The sequence below is a fragment of the Paramormyrops kingsleyae genome, chromosome 1, assembly GCF_048594095.1.
Source record: "Paramormyrops kingsleyae isolate MSU_618 chromosome 1, PKINGS_0.4, whole genome shotgun sequence".
NCBI lineage: Eukaryota > Metazoa > Chordata > Actinopteri > Osteoglossiformes > Mormyridae > Paramormyrops > Paramormyrops kingsleyae.
In genome coordinates, this window is record NC_132797.1 from 67,026,171 (window position 1) to 67,049,673 (window position 23,503).

The 23,503-nt window shown below is 41.1% G+C and overlaps 1 protein-coding gene across 3 annotated transcripts; it reads left to right on the top strand.

The window, feature by feature from the left end:
* The first annotated feature begins 8,897 nt into the window (after positions 1-8,897).
* On the top strand, positions 8,898-21,980 carry wnt10a (wingless-type MMTV integration site family, member 10a). 3 transcript variants are annotated; one of them, XM_023820149.2, is made up of 4 exons: positions 8,898-9,374; positions 10,323-10,624; positions 14,373-14,746; positions 19,938-21,980. In XM_023820149.2, exons 1-4 carry the CDS (start codon positions 9,322-9,324, stop codon positions 20,403-20,405), a joined length of 1,197 nt encoding a protein of 398 aa, XP_023675917.2. In that variant the 5' UTR covers positions 8,898-9,321; the 3' UTR covers positions 20,406-21,980. The 3 variants fall into 3 exon arrangements, with proteins under 3 accessions (XP_023675917.2, XP_023675992.1, XP_023676069.2); XM_023820224.1 differs by having other exon boundaries at positions 10,323-10,585; XM_023820301.2 differs by lacking the exon at positions 8,898-9,374 and having other exon boundaries at positions 9,992-10,624.
* Positions 21,981-23,503: the final 1,523 nt, after the last annotated feature.

Genomic DNA, 23,503 nt, shown 5'->3' on the forward strand with positions numbered 1-23,503 from the left:
TGCCTGTAGAAGCGTGACCTCGGAAGAGGAATCACGACAGGCCAACACATGAGAGGACTGTGCTTATGTATTAAATATCCATGACATGCCCTATACCTAGATCTGATGTGCAGGAAAATGCACAAATTATTATGCCAATATGAGAATTATACATTTCTCTATCACAAGGTTTATTGAGGGTGGTGTAGTGGGTTCGGTCAGTAGCTCTGTGTAAAGAGCTTGCATGTTCTCTACTTGTCATGCAGGTTTTCTGCCAAAGGTCATGAAATCAGTCTTCCAAAATCAGCCGTAATGTTCAAGTGTGCAGGACTGACGTCCCACCCAGGCTGCCTGGGCTCCAGGACCCCCTGACCTCAGACTGGAGAACTGGGTGATGGATGGATGGATGGATGGATGGATGGACGGACGGACAGATTTTTATAATGCACAAGCCTTTAATAAAAAATTTAAAAACTGTGGGAATGATCAGGAGACTGTCTGAAAATTTAGGAGCAAACGTAATTTCACAGTGAAATCAAGATTTTTGCCCTGTCATTGTCCCTGTAAGTGTGGAGAGGCACGAATACTGGAAAGAAAATCTAAATTTAGCACATATGTAAAAATACCTTAAGGAATTTTGCACTAATTTGCATGATCACTTCAGACTCTGGCATTTAGCAGTTCTTCATACGGAGCATTAAAAACACCTGCCAAAATATTTGATGTAAACTGGCATTAAAAAAAAACCCTTCGAGTAGAGAGCGGTCCTTTTTCAACTGTAGCTCTTGGCTTTAAATGCACCAGTCAACATCGCAGCTCACACCAGAAGACAGGACATTTGTTTAAACTGGATTTCTCTCTCTCTTTCCCTCTCTCTCTCTCTCTCCCATTCTTGAGTCAGTTTAGTAAAGCCAGTACCACTTTGTCCCGTCATTTACCTCAAACGCCACAAGTGTTATTTTAACCAGGTGACTTCACGCTAGGTCAGCACTGTGCGGCCATTCCTGACCCCGTCTATCAGGCCTCATCTGCATGAGACTCCATCAAGAAAATAGGTGTTGTTTGGAGTTATTTACGCCACTGGAATAGACTCCCTACGTATTAGTTCGAGCCCTGCAAGTCGGCACAAGCTAATATTTTCCAGGAATTCGGGCCAGCAGTATGGAAGGCGAGGGGGAGAGCTTCATCTTGCTTAAACTGCAGCTCGATGGGGGCAAAAGCTGGTGGGATCCCATGGACGCCTCACAGCCAGGCAGGATGATGGACGTGGAGGTCGACGCGAACTCCTTTCCCCCGCCATACCCGGCATCGCCACCTCCTGCTCCATATTTTTCCAGGAATGTGGCCTCTTTGGGGGCATGTCTGTCTGTACCTGTCGTTAATAGCACACACAAACACGCACACACTCCCGGCGCTCGCGAATGCCAGCCGTCGTACGGGGAGAGCAGCCAGCCCCTGACGCTCTCATTTCCTTGGGTCAATCAAACGAGAATCATTTCTCATTAAGCATCTTGCTATCTCAACTCTGCTGTCTAACACCTTCTATTAGCCATGCGATCTTTGCTGTAGACCTTTAAGAAATAATTTGAATATTCGCAGTGGTCATCGCCTGGGGACTACAATATATTACAATGCTTTAACTTGTCAGAGATATCTGCATACACTCTCCACGCTGCGAACGTAGTAGCCGCCTTGGCTCGCGTCGGCTCTGTTTGTACTGTTGCGAGTCATTTTGCATAATCAATATGCTCCACTGAAAAGAACCCGTCTGACATCATCTTGTCTTTTCAGGGGCCCGTAACATGTTTCAATCTGCAGTTGTCCGATTTGGAAGGTTACAGTTGTACGTCTTGTTGCTATCTGATGTTGCGAACCTCTGTTTCTGAGCCAATCAGGTCTTGAGGCTTTTTTTTTTTTTGAAAATTTTGGAAACCACAGCCTTCTCCCAAGGCACCCTACAGGAGACTCGGCTCGCAAGCCTGTCTCAATCAGAGACAAGCAATTAAACACAGAAAGACGGAGAGAAGAGAGAGAGACAGAAGGTATGAGACAAGTGCCGGAGGTAATTCAATACTACAGTGTACACCCAGCTTTGACAACCATTATTTATCCAAATTGAGGTGCTTACTCTATGTAAGTCATTTTATAAAGTCCTATCTGGATCTAAATCCTTCTCTTCAGGGAATGATTGTCTGAAGCTGGAGGTTTATCTGTGGGTTCATCATCTAATTGTAACCCACAAAGATAATCTCTAGCCTTGCTGTATTTAAGTGGTTGAGATGAATCAGTCAAATGTGTGTGCTTTGGGTTTGGGAATGAATTTCAGAGATGTGTGATGAGCACGAACAGATTCTTCAAGAGCAAAGGGCATCCTCCTATGGCTTTTAACACAAACGTACACTAAATCACCGCCACAATCACTGTCATAGACCATTGTCAAGCCTCTGAGAAACAAACGGTAGCTATCATAATTGCCATTGCAAGATATTACTTGCAATTGTTCCGAATCAAAGGCTACATCTTTAAACAAAACTATCTTACGTCTATGCCACACGCTAAGAATTTCTGGCCCATACGACCTGTACAGAAATACTCTGATGCAGAGTTAAAACACTCTGTGTGACACTGTAGGGTTGGAGTAGATAATATGAATTCCCCTATGCTTTCTGAACACAAGATGGCGCTATTTGAGCAGCATGTTCTCGGTCACTGGGAGTGCGACTTGCGAAGAAGAGTCCAGTGCCAAAGAGAAACAGGGAATCACTGACAGTTATTTACACTGTGGGTCAGGGCAACTTTATGGTCAATTTAAGTGGATGAGAAACCGGGGCTATTTTCTGTTGTATTTATATTACTGGATTAATTCCAGAGTTGAGCTGTCAGCAGAACCCCAGGACAGTGTTCCATGCATCACTCCACCCTGCCAGCCAGATGTGTCACCAGACTGACCTCAGGCTGACGCTTCTTCCCATGTTATCTTCACCTCCATCTCCTCTGACCTGAAAATGTGTTGCGCAAGGCTTTTAAAGGAGAGCAAAACGTACCATCTCACAGGACCTCTATCTCCAGCTTCAATTCACCCTTTTCTTTCTGAAACATTTACATTGCATTTACTTTTTATTTATTTAGCAGACATGTTTATCCAAAGTCACATACCTTTTTCAGAGAGCAGGGTCTGATCAAGGGCCTTGCTCAAAAACTGCTTTAAAAATACTTTATCCTTCTGCCTGCAGACATGAGGTATTTTCTTCCATCAAAAGCAAATGCATCTATTTTTGATTATTATGGTTGTTTAATTTCCTATCTGGATAAACAGAACAAAAAATGACTTGCTCTCAATCTGAGAAGTGGAAGTTAGTCATAACTGCATCATCATTTCGCAAACGTTTGTCAAAGGGCATGATGACTGATCCATGAGAAGGCAGTCAAGAACGTTCAGTCTGGCTTTGGCTAATTCTCAGCAGGCTACAATGACACAGCAAGCCAAGCAAGGTCATCATCCTACATCTTCTGATTCGCTTTTGTGTTCATCCTGGATGCATATTCAAGAACAACAAAGTCTGAGTGAAAAACGAAAGATGCTCAGCCATTAACAAAACGATAAACAACCTTGCTTTCTCTTGACGGTAGCAAGTTATCTCAGAGTACAGGTCCTAGAGGTTCTCACCAGATGTTCTCCTAATAGGAGGTACCGCATAAGTCAGACTGGATTACAGCCGCAAAGCGTGCCCAGCCTGGAACCACGCAGGTACACTGGCATCTCCATACTCTCCAGTAGAGGGAGTCCAAGGTTTCACAATGGCTAAGCCGATCCCGGCTCGCGTGACCACTCCTTCCTCCAGTTGCTACCTAACCAGAACACCGAAAGTCTTTAAATTGCATGGTAAGTTGTGGTATATTTGAATGTTCAGACAAAGTTCAGTCCCACGTCTAATGACACACCTCACTCACTGCAATAAATCTGAATTAATAATGAAACCTAATATCTATGTACCTGCTTGAAAATATGAGAACCCTTTGTCTGAAATCACACATAAAACACTCAAGAAGAATAATGAAGTTCCTCACTAGTAAATAAAATTGTCCAGAAGATTTATGAGCTATGTTTCTACTCTCTTATTCTACCTGACTCCCAAAGTCAAATTTACTATCTTATAATTGCTTTTAAGATCGAAAAATCTCAATATAGCTCTGTCTTGAAATACATACAAGGAATGTGGAAAATATCATGTCCTTCCTGCAACTATTGACAGGGAACAGAGCAAGACTTCATCCATACCTAGGCCAAAGAATCTGCAGCATTACCCTCACCCAGAATTGGTAAACCCAGTAGCTACTTCTCTCTACTGCCGCCTACAGGCAGAAAGAGGCAAATGCACATAAAGATAGAGTATGAACTTCTTCAAGATTTATTACCAAGTGATGCTCAAGTCACGCTGTTGCCCTTATTTTTTGTAATGAGATGAGGTATAAGAACTTTCTCAGACTGTAAACCAACCCCAACCAATCCCAAGCAAATAAACAAAGCAGAACAGGAGGAACAAAGAACAAAATTCTGCCTCCTCTTCGATGGCGTCGAACAACTTAATAGAAAGAAAAACAAAATGCCACACTGTTTTGCAAAGTCAGTGAAAAAGTTCACTTCTCTGCTCGAACTATGATCCCCGAGAGGGTGAATGACTGTTGACCTTATGTGACTCATTGAGGTGAAGAAAAGGTTTCTTACTCTTTGGTGTGCTACACTGAAAAGGCATAGTCACAAATGAACACATTCACGCTTCTTTCCATCATCGTATAATAAAAATCTCCTACCAAGAGATTCTACATGTTTCTGGAACACTCACAGCCTTTTTAAGCAAATTTACTGCCTCAGTAAATTCAACTCTACAACGAAGTTGTATATTTGCTTATTACAGGTTTTTCTACGTTATAGCAATATTCTTACTTAGCCTTTGCTGCACTCCTCTCGTTCCTCACTAAAAATCGCAAATAATATGAAATACACATTCTCCAAAATGCAAATGCACCTGTAACCAGCCTGACAATCTATCACATACTTTTGTTCTTGGGAGTCCAGTGTTATCCAGTGCTATTTATTTATATAAAGGCCCCCAAAATTTTTTTTGACAATAAAGAATTCTCTCCATATATATTAAAAATTATAGGAGAATAGCGGGAATGGCGGATTGTTCATTTGTCAGTAATTCTGACAGTGCCTGAATTGTCATCAGATTATAAACCAGACCTGATTATTAATTTTGTTTTGACTTATTTGCTGCACTAACATTGAAATAATTGCAGTTAAATTCAGAAAATCTCAGAACAATCTCTTAGTGAAACAAATAAAATAAAACAAATCTGCTTACCAAAACCTTATGAAAATAATCTGCAAGATGTTTTATTAATTTATCCTCGATTAAGACTTTGTTTGTCTATAGAGTCTGTTTTATTTAAGCATCACACAGCTATGACAACATGATAATATTTTGCACCTGTTATCTTTCAGGAGTCTACCTTACTGATCTGGGCTTCTCACGTAATCTGTTTTGCGGTACCTTGACGTGATAATCAGATGTCATTGGTAATAGGTACTTCAAGAAAAAAAGAACACGAAAAACAGTGGTTCCAGTCCAGTGGTATGGAATTTAATTATGAAACAAATTGTCAAACTAAAGCTATATAATTTCTGGAAAGCACAGAACTTGCCAAAAGAATGTCTTTCATTAGTGGAGCCACCCCAAGGAATTTTCAGCCCAAGGCCATTGTAATTTTGGTCTGAAAAGGTGTTTTTTTTCCCCCAGACAGGAAGCTGAAATGTCCGCCATCCATTAATCCTATAAAACTTAAGGTGACTGAGACATTACATGAAACAATTAAAAAAATCCAAATTAGTAACAGGGAAAAATGGAAAAAAAAACAGATGCATTGGAATTATCTTCTTTTCGAGATGCAAAGGTACAATGTTGTCATAATGACACATATAGGTTATAAGAGTATTTCTCCTTCAATGAAGAAATTAAAGTGTAAATGGGCAGGTTAGAAAACAACAATGGCAGCAGCCTAAATTAAACAGAAGTATTGTTTCCATTATAATTGGCTATGTTGCAGTATGTCCAGAGGATAAATCCCCTAAGAACAATGGGGAAAATTAACATCACTTTGTATTAGAGCCTTAGTTATAGATCTCTGGCAACATCCCGCACTCTTGATGGAGACCATATTTATGCGTTTTCATGGATTTGTTGTGCAAAAAATGTCCGCTGAAATGATTTCAACCTGGTTGACTTGTCAGAGCACACATTGCCTGCCAGAGCTTCCTGGTCGCTCAGTTATTCCCCAGATGGGTGGTCACATGACCTCACAGGTAGCGAATAGGACAGCATGCAGCAGTCCGGTCCTGTCTACGCTTCTCAACATGCTCAGGTGCGGGACTCGTACAAGTGGTGAGAAGTTTATCAGCTGGAGCTCTGATTTCCTCTGTGGCCGGAAGCCAAAGACACATATTAGACGAGCTTGTGACTTTTCAAGCTGGAAATTCTATATAAAGAACATAACAGAATGGTAAAGCCTCAACTGATATTAAGACAAGGTGTTTATACTGACTGCCAGGGCCACACCGAGAAATTCTAGGCCCCATCATCCAATTTTTTGCATTCAACGGCCCCCAGAATCTGCCGGGGTGTCCATTCCCTGACTGTGCCCCTGATCACTGCTAACCAGGGGTGGACTAACTTAGGGCCCCCCCCCCCCACCCATACCAGCCTAGGGCCCCCGGAAAAGTGAGCCATTGGAGCAATTTTTGGAGCCCAAGGAGAAACAAGAGGAAATTAAGAATGATGGAACATCAATATATTAAGCAAAGCAAGGAGTGCCAGTAGCACTTACTGTAGCAATCAGGGTGGGGGCGAGAGCGCTATTGGAAAAAGATCTCCGATCAGAGGGAGAGGGGGGCTTGCGCTGGAAAATCGATCAGCTAAATTTAAGATATTTTGTATTAGTATAGATGATTACATCTTAACCAAAATTGTTATATAGATGGTTTGGAGTGGCAGGGGGCCCCGTAAATTACAAGGCCCAGGGTTCCCCTCTCACCCCACCTGCCCCCCCCCCCCCCCCCAATTTCACCCTTGCTGCTAACATGTATATATACCATATGCATTAATATCAGCGAAGCACAGTCAAATTTATGGTTCACCTGTGATGTGGCATAGGCTTCTCCATCATTGAAAACCGCTGCATTCAGAAATACACACACACACACACACACACACACACACATTTGCATTCATATCATTGTGGGGACTGTCCATTCATTTCTATGAGAAAACACCTAATCCCAACAATGACAACCTAAGCCCCTTCCCAGCCTTAACTTTAACCACATGTAACCAACAAAAAAACAACACAAGATTTGTACTGAAGTCAGATTCTCTTGTGGGGACCAAATAAATGATCCCCACAATGTAAAAATAAAAGTTTTTTTATCGCATTGTGGGGATATTTGGTCTCCACAATGTAATATATACATAACCCACACACACAAGCACACACACACACATACAGAATGTTCAAAGTCATAAATTCAGCTGAAAAGTACATTTTTGGAATACGGGAGGAAATTATTGGATGGTGAGTAAACGTTGTATGGATCCTTTGCAGGGCTTACTTTGAACCCTGGATGTCAACCCCGGATCTGTAAGTCGGATTGCCTCCATAGGCACGCGCAATGCATGGAGATATTAAACATACATCAACGTAACTGGCAGCAGGCTTCAATGATGTATGCAGCACAGCAACACTAATGAACCCGCTCTGCTTTGCTGGCATACAGCAGCAGACACACGAGAATGTCGCAATACCGAGTTTTAATGGGACGCGCGCGCAAATGCGGGTCTGCTGCATTGCGCGATTGTGTAGCTGCGAGTGTCTGGGATGTTTTACGTTGATTATTAGTTGGATTGTTGTAGAGTGAGAGCAGAAATGTTGAAGGAACACACAAGCCCTGTATTGTTGGCCACATAATCTATGTAAATATGAGCTGTGTGGGTGCCTGGAAAACGGTCTGCAATGTGAACAGTCTGCACCTCAATAACTTCGATACGGTGCATGTAACTGCGCGTCTCGTGTGGCCACCGAGGAAACAGTTATTTTTGCTTAGAGAAATTTCGTGTCCCTTTCGTGTTTTTTATGATAATGATGTATGATATATACACACACTGTGCAGTAATTATGTACACCCCTATGAATTTTGGTGCATGTACTCAGAAGTTTTAACATATGATCTATGGTCAACATTTTTTTTTATATCAAATAAATTATTAATATAGTCCTTCTTTATTTCGCATTTTTATGCATTAAAAGTAGAAATGGACAGAGATATATATTTTTTTCAATCTTATTTCAAACTGATTTCACTTTAACAAATTATATTAAGATCTTATTAATTATATAAATCATATACGTATTTCAGGAATTTCCCCCTGTGATAAGTAAAGTTAATTTAATCTAAACTTATAGTCCAATGACAAGATATATCATGCATGATTCATATTCACAAGCATAAACCTCACATTAACGCAGCGTTTGTTTGGATGGTCAATATCTCAATTCAGGAAATAAAAAAAAATCACTTGAATCAAACTGAATTATGCCGCTTGTAAAATGATATCCATAAATTAGGGGACTGCGTTTTTAATGTAAGGAGTAACCAACATGACATATATGTGTGTTTGTGTGTGTGTATATATATATATATGTATATATATATGTACATATATATCAGTTGAATAGGTTATGGAGAGCTGTCGATGTGTTGTTTCAAAGAACATGTTCCTCTATGTTTACTGTCGTGTGACGCATCAGTGGGCTGGCAGACTTCTCAGAGGTGTAGTTACAATGCCATCAGGACAGGCAAAACATCACAAGTCGGCTTGGCTGGAGATCGAGAGAGCGCTGTGGGTCTAAAACCAAAATCACTTCGGATAGGAGCCACACGTGTGAATATCACAGGGCAGCCAGAGTGCCGCTTTTCATTCATTCTGTTTCATTTCATAAGTCCAATGTACTACGCTGGCTCTAAGAAGTCGCTCATATCTGATAGAAACTTTTGCGGCGTCTTCCTCTTAAAGTCAGTCGTCCGGCAGCTTCTTATAGTTTCAATGACACTTACGCGTAGTACTCTGTGAATTGAACTGGATCTCGCCTCTCACTCTCTGTTACTGGGAACTTATTCTTAGGAGGGAAAGTTTTGCTGATTTTTTTTCCTTTAAGAGCTTGTCATCTTACCCAGAAGAGATTAGGACATCTCCTCCAAGACCCTTGGGGTATCCGAAACAGCGAGTCATGGATTTCCCAATGCTGTATTTAGCACTGCTAGTAGGTTTCCTTTCACAGTGGTAAGTTCATGACTGAAATGGCTTTTATTTCCGCGCATTTACTTTTCATACACGATACGTGTGCTAACAGGAAGTCTGCAACTGTACAAGCAGTCCAATGCTATGCGAGCTTTATTTTGAAACTGTCAAAGTTGTAGTCCACCTTTTTGCGCTTATTTCTCCTAGTCAATTGATGATTCAGTCTACATTTGCACTGGATGTTAACATATGAGAGCTACTGCGTATTTTCTAGTATTCTTTTTCTGTTCTGCAGTAGTTGTGGAACTCTTTAAACTATTTAATAGGTTTGGCAGCATTTGACTGTATTGAATACGTAATAACATACCTGCCCGCGCTGGGATAATTTTGGTTAATGTGCTCTTTTGATGTTTATTTTTACTCTGACTAATATTAATAGATTAATAGATTTTTTTTATTATTGTTTTAATGCATAATGCATGCAATTAATAGAGTTTCTCCCGGTTAATAATCTTATTAAAAGGATCCAAGATGTTTTAAACTGAGAAAACAGGCTCAACGAACGAATCAATGGACATTGTTAATTGCAAATATAATATTGCTCTGAGACTGCGTTCCAATTCATAAGTATTTCTCAGTCTTGGAAAGGAAGACTTATGTGTATATTTACATATCAATCATTGATAATAAGGAGTATATAAATATTTCCATATGCTGTAATGACGTTAGACCCAGTAACTAGCTAAAGACTTAATAATACTTTTATAAATTTGAATTCTTCAATGTTTCGTAAAGATAAAATGTCATAACTTATTACAGCTATGACGTGTAATAACACGTTATTACTTGTAGCCAGCATATGATGTTTCACTTCACTTGTAATTATGTTCTCTCCAGCTGCATCACATTTTGATCTTTCTGCTTGACTTTCTGTGGAGAACGCTGATGTCAACTCAAAGGGCATTAAGGTTCCGTTCCTCTGTGTTGTAGGGTAGATTCCAATGAGATTCTGGGACTGAAGATCCCGATAGATCCAATTCTGAATGCCAACACCGTGTGCCTGACCCTCTCGGGCCTGACCCGGCAACAACTGGACGTGTGCATGCGAAATCCCGACGTCACGGCCTCAGCCATCCAGGGCATCCAGATCGCTATCCACGAGTGCCAGCACCAGTTCCGTGGCCATCGCTGGAACTGCTCCAGCCTGGAAACCAGGAACAAGATCCCCTACGACAGCGTCATGTTCAGCCGAGGTGAGAAGCGAGGACGGATCCCAGGAGGAACCTTCTCAGGTAGAAGGTTTATGTAGTAGTCAATGACTCTAAGCCCAGTGGTTTAAATCCAATAGGAATCTTTCTGTTGTACCTTTAAGAAAAAGATGTGTTCCTTCTTTAAGTATGCACCTGTTGCTCTAATTCATTATAGATAATATATTTGCTTAGCAGCTATTATAATGCCATTAGTGTAATAGCAGTAATAAGAATCATGCTTGTAGTGATTAAATATTACCACATATCCAAAGGATCCTGTGTTTTACTAACACTCATATGTGCTGGAAAGATTTTGATTAGAAACAAGGAGAACCTGTTGTTGCTGATTTGCTTGTCTTTGTTGGAAAGAAACTGATAAATTAAAAAAGATATTCCTGTGTGATTGTGGAGCAGGCGTGCAAGTTGTGCCCTAATATTTTCTTTATTTGCGGGGATTAACTGTCTGTATTCCGCGTGATGAAAGCTATACCCTCCCGTCCGATTACTATGGACTTGCCCTGAGCAGTGCGGTCAATAATTATGTCCAAAAACAGGCAGGTTTACTGGGCCACGTTCCTACAGCTGCAGGGGTCTTCAGACGCATCCATGGAGTTTCTCCTCTGCTGTCTGATTTCCCCACTTTCTGCCAGCATGACTGTTGTGAATTCGCTTTCAGCACTTTCCCAACTCTCAGAGGTGCAAAGCATAAAAAACCAGTTTAGTTGGTTTCTGTAACCCAAAGTGACAGTTTTCTTCAATCTTTAATTCGTTTTCCCACTCCCTTGGCCATCAGCTCACCCGGGCGTGTCTCTCACTTTAAATTATTTGTTAGATTGATTTGTTCCAGGCTCCTCTTGTCTAAAACAGCCTTTCCATGTCTATGTCTCTAGGCTGCTTTTAAGTGCCATCCACCCCCCATGGAATTAGAAGGGGATGGAATAAAACAGGATTGGCTTCCCGATGTATGTGTGAGTATGTGTGTGTGTGTGTGTGTGCATGTACAAAGCTCACCCTAGTCCAGAAACGAGTGCTTTTCTCCACACTAGGGGTGCCCATACCTAGCCAGTATCATATTTTTGTGTATGTCTGGAAGTAAGTTTCTGTTAGAGAAGGCAAGCTGGGTGTTGTGAGGATTTCAGTTCTGTATATATTAACTGTTTTTGATCCCAGTTTAATCCAAAAGTTGTTCTGTCCTCATGACTGGTTCACCGAATCATTTTCAGTCAGTTCCAGTTCAAATTCAATCACATAATTTCATTTTTAATTTAAACAGCTAAAGGACTGGCCATCTGCACTTTTCTCCATGGTAGGCAAGGGAAATCAGACGTTACATGAAGCTGCATTCAGAGGTCAAACAGGAAGACTCCCAATTGGCCAGTTAGTATTTACTGTCCGGGTCATTTCCCAACAATGCATGGCCATGGATGATTCATGACTCCCTATAACAGCCAGACTATAAAATTACTGTCAGTCTTGATAGATGAAAAGAAAAATTCAATAGGATTCATCTTAAAACCAAAGTAGATTGTGTTTTAAAACTGCCATGATTAACTAAATGCAAAAGAACATCAATGGAAAATCTATCAAGTAGTAAATTGTTTATTTATTTGTTTATCTATTTGCTAGCTGGATTACAGTGCATTTTGCTTGTTAGTTCTGCATGCAGAGATACAACAGTAGACATTCCACAGCGTTAAAAGACATCATGCGTGCATCTGATCTCTATACTCCCAAGAAACATAAAAAAAGAAAGAAATGTTAATTCTTTACAGTAAAGTGACTGACTCTAAATTTAACTTTGGAACATATGTACATGAATATTTAAAATATCATACATCTTGAAAATAATTTAAAGATATTAGAATTAGTCACAATCAACGTGATTCTTTTCTAAATTTAGTTTTACCGGATCTTTAATCCATCTTCATTCCAGATCAAATTAATGTTAAATGCTGTGATAAATGCACTTATATATTCTGTACAGTCAGTGAAGGATGCAATGTTAAATAATGCAATTCTCCTTTACTGTGTTATTAACTCATTTATGTTCTAAAGTATGTTTTCTCACGTGATTTATGCACAATGTAAATTTCATGTATACTGAGGGGCCATTTTATTAGGTACCACTATGTAGTGCAGGTAGGAGCCTCTTTCATCTCCATAACCATTTCAAGGGTTGATGAGTTTCATATTTGGAGATGCCTTTCTGCACACCAGTGCTGTATTATGCTGTTTTGCACATCCTGTTAGCTTTATGAGTCTGGTCTCCTCTGACCTCTCTCATTAACACTGTGTTTTGGCAATAGAACTGTCACTGACTGCATTATTTTTGTTTATCGTGACATTTTCTGTAAACTCTCAACACTTTACTACATAAGAAATCTAGGAAAACCCCCATTTCGGAGATTCTAGAATCACCATGTCCAGCACCAACAATCACACCAGATTTGAAATCACTCAGATCACACGTCTGAGCCTTTGGTAAGTTTAGCTGCACAGTAACTGAAACCCCTGACCCTTTTCCTTTGTGGTGTATATTCAGATCTTGCAAATTCATTCACTGTTTAAAGGAGAAGGCAGCTTGCATTAGCCAGCAGGTGTACCCATTAAACTGGCCAATGAGTGTATGTCCTACATAAAGCTATGGAGTTTAGATCAAGCTCCTTTTCCTCCCTAATTGCATAAACATTACCAACTGCAAACACTTATTCTGTGTGAGGGCTTTTTCAAATTAACTGAGCACAGCTCTTTAACACTTCATCATTCCTTGAATGTGGTCACGGAGCACCCTGAGGAGACCTGCTTTTATAGGACCTGAGTTTATTATTTTCTGAGGCTATTACTTTTATTATTGTTCGAGGCTATCTGATTAAGATGTTGCAGAACACAGCCACCTCTATCTGTTTTTGACTTCTGAAATAGCGGAAGTAAAATTCAATGTTTTGCCTATTTTATAGGTCTGTATTAATCATTATCCAATAAATTGTGCGCATATTGTTATAGATTTTGTCAAGGGTGAACGGAAATGGCTGTGGTCTTTCTGTATGGTTCTGAAACCTCTGGTTTCATCATATCAGCAAAACAAACTTTTTTTATTGGGCAAAACAGGCCCAGATGATTGGATGTAAGGGCCGGATTGATGATGTAAGCCAAAATGTCCATGAGAGGTAGACTAGTTGATAGAGAGAATGTTCCGACGTACATACAGTAACACCTATCAGCAGCAGGAAAGCAAACTGAGAGGACAATGATGATCCCCTGGCCTTTTGTGTGCGCTACAGTCCAATTTAACTCACTGACTGATGTTTGAAAGGATGACGAGTAGAAGGCTGGAGCTGGAATAAAAGTCAAGTGATTTCCATGGCTTCCTCAGTCACTGTGCCTAAACATCCTTGAACCTTTATGGGATGTCATGGAACACAGAGTGCATGGTCCATTCCCACCCCCATCATCCCTCAAAGGGCTGGGGGCTTTTCTTCTAATGGCCCAATATCCCACTACACAAGGAAAGGCTCAGGAATTCTGGAAATCAAGCCAAGAAGGACTGATTCTTTCCTTGATATAAGTATATTTTTCAGTGTTTTTGTTATTTTGTCCACATTCTCAAGGTCCTCCTTTCTTAGGAGCATTTGACAATCAATGACACACGTGACACCCACCTTCTTTTGGTGTCAGGTAATAGTCTGTTTGGTTTCCAGGGCAGTGAGAGAATATGAAAACAGGGAAGAGCTTTGCTAATGTATCTGAAACACCTCACTGATCCACTCCCTCCCTCCCTCCCCCGGCTTAGGATTCAGAGAGAGCGCCTTTGCGTACGCCATCACGGCGGCTGGCGTGGTCCACGCCGTCTCCAACGCCTGTGCCATGGGCAAGCTGAAGGCATGCAGCTGCGACGAGAAGCGGCGGGGGGACGAGGAGGCCTTTCGGATCAAGCTGAACCGCCTGCAGCTGGAGGCCGTCCACCGAGGGAAAGGCATGGTGCACGGGGTGATGGAGCACTTCCCCAATGACTCCCCAGGGCCCCAGGAATCCTGGGAGTGGGGTGGCTGCAGCCCCAATGTGGAGTTTGGTGAAAAGTTCTCTCGGGACTTCTTGGACTCCCGTGAGAGACACAAGGACATCCACGCCAAGATGCGGCTGCACAACAACAGAGTCGGAAGGCAGGTGAGATGATGCTTTAAGCCATTGAGATTTAGGCAAAGCCCGAGTCTGAGCGTGAGCAGTAAGACTTCCGGAAACATCTGCCCCTAAAACTCATAAAACCATGGCTGATTTTGACAGGCCTAAAATAGATTTTATGCAAACCCAAAAGACATGAATTCACCTTATGCAGTGTAGTTTCAAAGTCATTGAAGTTTCGATCAGATAGCTACATGATATGCTTGTGGAAGTCAAGGCTTTGTTTGCTTGAGTGGATATGCGCTCACAGTTTAGGCCTGCTCAATTTAACTTATTTATGAGCCGAAAGGGATTGCCTCGTTTTCTGTCTCACGGAGGCCATTGTGCCGAAACACTTGCACGTAAACACGCGTCTTTGACGTGCGGATCTTTGTTCCGTATCTCTTTCACCTCTGAGATATGGGATGTTCAAAGAGTTCATGCCGCTGAATCGAAGACACAAGCATTCTTTTCAGAGGGACTTTCAAGGTCCCTCCCAGCCCACAACGTACGTCACCAGCATGCTACTTGAAGCATTTTTTTGTCATTCCTTCAACCAATTCATCGGAAAAAAGAAGACCGAACTGTGAGAATTAACGTACTTTTGTAGCAACCCAGCACAGTAGTGCAGCGCTAGTTTACCAAACGATAATCCAGGCATATCAGAAAATATTTATTATTCTTTTGAAAATCATAACACTTGATATGCACCTAATGGAACTTGTATTATCTGTTCTCCATAAGGCTGTAGCCCTAATGATAGCGATCAGCACTTGATTGCACAAGACAAAATACCCCAACAACGGTTCTCTTCAGCCATGCCGAGTTCTCTAAAGTGAATTAATGGGCCATGAAGTTTGATGTGTGCATCAGGCAGGTCTCAATACCCACGATGAGAGTACCCACATTCAACAATCCTCTTTTTACTAGTTAGCATGACTTGACTCAAGACACATAATGCAATTAATATTTAATATCCTGTGCTTTTTCTGTTCCTTCATAAACCACCACATGCTTTTCTGCAAGAAATTAAGATTTTCAATAGTTGATATGGGTTTAATTTTAACTAATGAGTTACAAAGCCATCCATAAAACCTCATATGCATAATAAATGGTCTTTTAGGCCTAATAATGAAGTTGACTCATCAGTTTGTCAGGCTGCGTGGGTGGACAGGAACCCTATCTTTGCTCGGCAGTTGTAAGAACATCTTATATTAGTATTCATTTTTCTTTCTGTCACCATCCACATTGACTTACAGGTTTTCTGACACTATGACAATTAACCCCCGCAGCCAGTGTCCCTCAGATCTCTGCAGGATTTGCATATTTAGTGGCTCTGTACAGTATCAGGTTCCTCGTCATCTTGAACTGTTGCTACACAGATCATACGAGACCATATGAGACCGGTTGCTTCGTGGATCGTATGAGTGTGAAATGACTCCCATAATGTCAGAAAGGGATTAAAGTTTCTGCGGGGAGGGGGCGGGGGGTGTGAGGAGGATATTAAAATAATCAACATGCAAGTGATGCAGCGCTGTAGCTTTAGAGACAGTATACAAACCTCACCCCCCACCCCCAATAAAAATAACAACAAAAAGGTGAGGTCTGAAAGAGCACATGGCCACTGGAAAAGTCCCCTTTTATAGGGGAATGTGAAGGTTTTTAATGCCGAATACATGTCATGTCATGCCCACCTTCTGTTTCTGACGGTGTTCAGTCTTGTTAAAAGCTCTAATTAGTAGCTCCTGGCTGTATGGAAACAGATGTTTTTAAAGCCAGCAGAAGATTTGGGACATCAAACACGGCGGAATGTAGAAAGAGAGTCTCCCCGCCTTTCTCAAAAGGTTACGATGGAGGAGAAGAGGCAACGAATAAGTCAGACGGGTCCATAGAGTTTAGGCAAGGAGCGTAAGTTATCACGTATTGTACTGTGTGTGTTTTTGCGTGTGTCTGTTTGCATTTATATGTAGAACAACAACACGCCTCACATGTTAGAATTCCCTGGCCTACCTCATGCTGCAAAATAGCGTAACAGTAATTTATGCTAGATAGATAAATCGAAAGTAAACAAGCAGTGGGTATCCTTCACGCTGTGTACTTGCATGTAAGAGACATTAGCTTTAATGTTTGAATGAAGTAAATTCTCCAAGCTCGGTCATCACTGACTAGCTAAAGCATTTGCAGGCCGTGCTAGCTTGTCTGTGCTCTGAAAATGCCATCTGTCGCTTTGCGTTAAGCACCGCCAAGATTTGATCAGCAATAGGCCAAAAATTAATTTGCAAGAATGATTCAAGAACTGCAACTTCCTAAAGTTAGAGGTGAATGTGAACTTTTTGCTTTTTATAATTACAAACGTGTTTTGCTAAAGTAGCTTTGACTGTGGTTGAAGATGATATGACTTTGGACTGTAGTGTTTGATGCAACAAAGTTTGTGTCGCAATAGATGTTCGCGGATGGCGTATACAAGTAGTGCTGGGAGCGATGAGGTTACAAAGTTTATTGCATGTCATCAGTCGGCATCCATATCAAGCCTCACCTTAGTGGCTGCTCTGTTGGCTTCCATTAGCTTAAACCAGGCAGTGATTGATGATAATCCCAACCACTGTGCCTTTTATGTCACCAGAATTGGATGGTCTTGATGGTTATTTGTGAGTGATACTTTTAGTGGAATTTACAGTGCTGTTGCATTTAGGTTACATTGTGAATGTTATTTAATTGGGATTCTAGGAACACTTTAAAGGACCTCTATGACAAGCACTTTAAAAGCCAAACTCAAGACAGAATGTTGAAAGATTGGAAGAGTGCCATCTATTTGGTCACTAAGAGTTGACATTAACTTGACAGCACCTAATATTTATAAAATATTCTAAATGTATTAGATAAACACCTCAGACTTCCTTGTGGCCAATTAAGTTGATAATCATGTCAGAATCTAAGGTTCTATTCTTTTGCCCGCTGCCCAGAAACAGAATATTACTGTATGTACCCTCTGACCAGGAAGCAGAATCTGAGCATGTAGTGTTCATTTCCTGTCCAGAGGTAGAGTGCTTTTAATGGCTTTTGAGCAAGTAGACAGTCTAAGTCTAGCACATTGAGAGTAACTGCACAAAAAACAAATGAAGTCTATGAGCTAGGTTTAATTGAGCTTTAATTCCTTGGTGAGTGGGTTCTCAGTGTGCAGCGTGCTACAGCTTCTGTAATTGCATGCTCCTAGTTAACCGCATGCTCTCGTGTGCTGCATGCTTTGCTGGAGCAACGCAGAGACTTAAATGCTGCTTATAATGCTGAAGCCGGCCTGTTTATTTGCTTTGAAACTGGGTCTTTTGAAGACTTTTAACTGTTTTTGCATTAAAATAGGCCTTTGAAGTTTAAGAATTAAAAAAAAAAACTTGCTGAACAAACCAGCAAAATGCTTATTTATAAAGACGGGTTGAGTGAGATTCTGTTACACACATATTGCAACTATTAGGAGATATTTTATAATGTCCTGTGGCAGGAATATCACAATGTCCTAAAATGTAAAGTTTTAAAGACTTTGAAATATTTTAATTGTGTTTATGAATGCAAACAAATGACTCAAGCAACTCTGTAGTCTGAGATTAAACAAATGTAATTTTTGGGTTCAGTTACTATTGCAAGTAATGTATGATTTTTTATTTTTATTTTGAAGTTTGTAGCATAGTACAGGTCATAGAGCAGTAGATGTAACGCTAAAACTCATTATGAAATGCAGTCTTGAGTTTCCCGTCGTCTTAATGTGTCATGAGTACATTGTATTTGATCTCAGTCTGGTGCCAGTTTACAGACGAGGCTGTTCCACTGTTTTCCAATTACAACCTGCCAGATGTGAACTCAGGACAGCTCTGACACCAAGAGATTTACTATAATTACTTCAAAACATGCCTGCGTTTTTCCACCAAATTAATGGCCACATGGTTAGAAATCTCAAAAAGCAGTTTTATCTAATATTGGTCTGCACCGTGTGTGTATCACTGATGCTGCTGCATACTTTCATAAAATGCAGACAGGAAGTGAAGGCGTAGACTTGTATGACATTTGTGCAAATGCTCAAATGTTCCAGGGCAATGGCTTTATGATGGTGTTCACGAAATGCATTTCTCATTGTTGCAAAGAAGTGGTTGGGTTTAGGGAGTGCTAGTGACTACTTGGAACGATAATTAGTATTAAATATTATGTTTGTAACCCAGAATATTCATCTTCATGCATGTTTGGCCCGTTCTACACTCATATTACCTTGGCGTCTGTTCTGGGTTCACGCCAAGACAGAAGGAACTTGTTAGTCTATGAGATCTGACCTCTGGTTGCTTCAGCGGTAACAGACAAGTCCTCAACCTGTTGCTTTGTCAGACAGATGTATTTTCCTGGGCCTGTTCTAATATAAGGCATGCCATCAAAGGTTCTGTCTACACAGGTTTCCTCCAGGATCTCCAGTGTCCAACCATGTTTAAAAGCCATTTTGGTGGATTAGTGTCTTTAAATTAAGTCATTGCGATTAACTGGAATCTCTTATGATAAATTCTCTAGATTTGTCTGGTTGTGTAGGGATGATGCAAGACAAGAAAGGAGATCTCTCCTCCACGGAGGTCTACCGTGTCTACATTATTTTAGGTTACATTTCCATTAGTAACTGATTTAGGAACTTGAATCCTATCATAATAGTATTTCACTAAAGCGATTAAAGGCTGTGGGAGAGTGCAAAGCGGTATATGTGGTAGCCCAATGCTGGTTTGAAAACTTCATCACACTGTAACTGTTGGCCATGACTCAGTTTGGTTTGATTTAGAGGGGACTTTGAAAGATTAGCCGTATTGAAGGGGAATGTATGGACCTGCTGTGCTGATCGGAATCGATGTACAAAGACTCGTCATGGCTATGGGCAGACTTTCCCGTTCTGTAACTGGATCTAAGACAGGCTTCAGGCTGGTAGACACATCCATTGCAGCGACTATGGGAGGCTTCTTTAGGGCAGCAAGATGGAGTTCTGACTTTCTGGATGGAATTTTGAGAGAGTTTTAGCTGCAGATTTCACACCTTATTGATTTTTTTTTTTTTGAGAATGTTGACTGAGCAAAGTCTAGTGGGATCGACCTGTGAGTACAATGGAGGTTTCACGTTGAGTAGAGTGTCTGACTGTCCTCTGTCCAACTCTCTTCTCCCCCTTTGTCCCTCCGCACAGGTTGTGATGGACCATATGAAGCGTAAGTGTAAATGCCACGGTATGTCAGGCAGCTGCCAGTTGAAGACGTGCTGGCAGGTGACGCCCGAGTTCCGCACAGTGGGCACCATCCTGAAGGAGCGTTTCCAGGTGGCCTCCCTCATCAAGGCACACAACCGTAACACAGGCCAAGTGGAGCACGCCCACCCATCTTACCGGCGGCGGCCCGGGCCCAACGAGCTGGTCTACTTCGAGAAGTCACCCGACTTCTGCGAGAGGGAACCGGGCGCTGACTCAGCAGGCACTCATGGGCGGATCTGCAACAAGACCAGCCTGGAGATGGACAACTGTGAGAGCCTGTGCTGCGGCCGGGGACACAACATCCTGCAGCAGACGCGCAGTGAGCGATGCAACTGCAGGTTTCACTGGTGCTGCTACGTGGTGTGCGAGGAATGCAGGATAACCGAATGGGTTAGCGTCTGCAAATGAGCCACAGTGAAAAAAAAAACTCACAGACAGACAAGGACTGCTGGATGCCTCTTCCCCTCACTACAGACAGAAGCGGGAAGACGACTGGAATCATAACGAGTGCCAGGCGTGTCGTCCATACCATCGAAGTGATTCCTGTAGCTTCTGATTGATTGTTTTCAACCTGCACTGCATTTTGTTTCCTGGAAGTATTTTAAATTAATTTAATTAAAATGGTCACATTATAAGTGAGCACTCATTAGTATTTAAATATGGCTTGATTTTTTTTTCTGTGTGTTGCATCAATTTGAGTGTAGACGGTCTTTACGAAGCGACTGTACGGTCTGGTACATGAAGAGAACGCCAAATCGAAGAAGAGGCATTGCAACTGTCAGACGATGCTTTTCCAGTTCCCCCACCTCTTGTGTGTTTTGCCACTTTGGCTTCTCAATGTACAGCGTTCATCTTCAGATACTTTTGACAATTATCGATGCACTGCCAGTCCGCCTCAATGAACGACAAGAACATTGCTAGATTACGGTATACATCGTTGGACGTATTTACAGTCGCACGCCAATGCCGAAAAGGAATCACCGTACTGTAAATGTGCCGTGAAGAAACTCATAGTCCTGTACGACCCCATCAAGGGAATAACAAGCATAATATCAGGGGCTGGGAGTTGCAAGCTATTGCATGAAGTAAACATACATTCATTTTGGCCCAGATAAGGGAGCATCGGTGTCTTGTCTTCAAATTTTCATTGGGCTGCAGCTGAATAGTTTGCACACGTATTAAACTGGACTGAAGCGTCGGAGATTTGATGCTGCGAAATGCAATTTATTAATGTATAAATGTAATGTTAAGTTTAATAAGTTATTTTATTTTTGTGAGTCACTTAATATTTGTAAACGATATTAAATGTTAAATATAAATGGGATTCTAAAATGGTCATAATAATAAAACAAAAGTCTTAATAAAGACTGCAAACGAAGAATATTGCTTTCCTACAAAGTTTACTGTCGTCAGGCTGGGTGCTGATGAATCTGGCTTGTTGGTGAATGACATTTTCAGACCCATATTGTATATAACATTGTAAATGTAATGTTAATTTTAATTGCCACATGTGGAATAATGGTTTTGATTGATTGCAACCTCCGACATGAAAGTAACTTAAACTGGGACAGTGTACCTCGTTAAATTCTGGTTTCCAGTAGTTAAAGGGTTGACAGCTGATACATGCCTACTGTCATGAGTCAGCAAACTGAAGAACATGCGTTTGTTGTTTTAATGCTATGTTCAGTAGAATAGTGTCAATATCTGTAATAACTGGAGCCAGCTGTTGTACTTGGAGGTAGATGACATTAGGAATTGAAGAGCTAATTTTTGAAACTCACTCAGTCTACGGGATATGTAGAGGGGATATGTTCGTAAGTAAGTACTCATTAGGTTTGGTGAGTTTTGGAAATTTAACAAAAGTTCTTCTTTTGATTACATGAGCACTGAGTGAGTTTTGGTTCCCAATAATGTAATATATTATGAGTAAACTTGACATTCTCATCTCTGTAGATAATAAAATGATTGAGTGTGTTTTGGAAATTTGCTCTTCAATTCATATGTATAACTGTCTGACTGGACTATTAGAGATGCCATATGCATGTATTTGCTGCACCATTAAGATGCGTTAATCCAGATACGCTCTAAAAATGAAGAAGTTGAAAGAGTTTCCAGTGCACTTCAACGGTAGCAGGAATTACACTGAGTTCTAGCCAGAAGTTCATGTGTGTGCGTTTTTTGTTTTTTTTTTCCTTCGCTGCCTGAATTGTGAGAACTTGCCCCTGCTTCAGAACCCAGGATTCACGTTTGACATCTGCCCTTGGCACATCCTCGCGGCAGATTCATCTGTCAGCGATGGGTCTCATCGACAGCCAGGATACAAAAAGCCAGTCATTGCTGTCCTCATGGTACACATTCACGCAGCATTTGTACACAAATTCCGCACAATACAAGCTCACAAAAACCTTCTGCACAAGAAGCTTCAACTACTCCTAATGCATTACATCACTATGTGGATTATGAAGAGACAGACATACAATTAGTACAAATCCTACATGAATTTCTGCAAGTACTCAAAACAAATAGGATTTATTTGTTAGTGTAGTCTGATAAACCCTCCTACAACTAGTATTGTAGAATTATAAATTTGGGATTGTTCAAATCCAGATTAAAATTCAATTTATGTTACATAGATCCACATATTCATGATTTGCATCATACAGATAGGTCGACTGAGAAAGACACACATCTTTCAAGGATATCTTGTAACTGAAAACAATTAAGAGAGAAATCTGTAAAATGTCTTGCTCCTGTAAAACATGCAACTACATTTATAAGGAAAGGAAGGGCCTCTTTAGTTAGAAATGAGAACTAAGGCACTCCGTATAACATTGTCCAGCCTTTGTAAAAGTCCCAGTAAAACCAGCATGGGGAAACAGCTGGTGAGCAGGTAGCGCTGTGGGTAAAGACAGGGGTTCATAAGCTGGGGGTTGCAGGGTCACTTCTGAGAAGGCTGCTGTACCTTTGAGCAGGGCACATAAATCGAGCGACTCCAGTAATTATCCAGCAATTGAAGTGGGTGAAATTGCAAGCTGTTTTGGATCAAAGTGTCAGCTGTTAATGTAATAGCAAACTACAACCTTGCAGGACAAAAAAACACAGAGCTACAACCTACGCCTCAGCAACATGCATCGATATGCCAATTAGGCTCTGGTTATCCTGGAATTCCGGCAATAAGCGTGTCACCCTCCTTTTATCCCAATAAAAACATTGGCCTCTAATCTATTCTAATCATCTGTTTCTAATTTTGATGTTTAGTCTGGGGATGAAACAGGCTGATGCATCACAAAGCTAGTTCTTCACAGCGGCAGTAGGATGTGAACATACACAGGGCAAAGTCATAAGCACATGGTCAGCAATTTTGAAATCTGAATAGGAATTCCCAGCGACCATGACCAGGATAAGTGGTTGGAAGATAGATTGATAGCAAATTCCTGTTTTTAAAGTTTCTCTACACTAGAATTAATCTGGAAAGAGGCAGTGATTCATCTGGGTTTACGGCACCC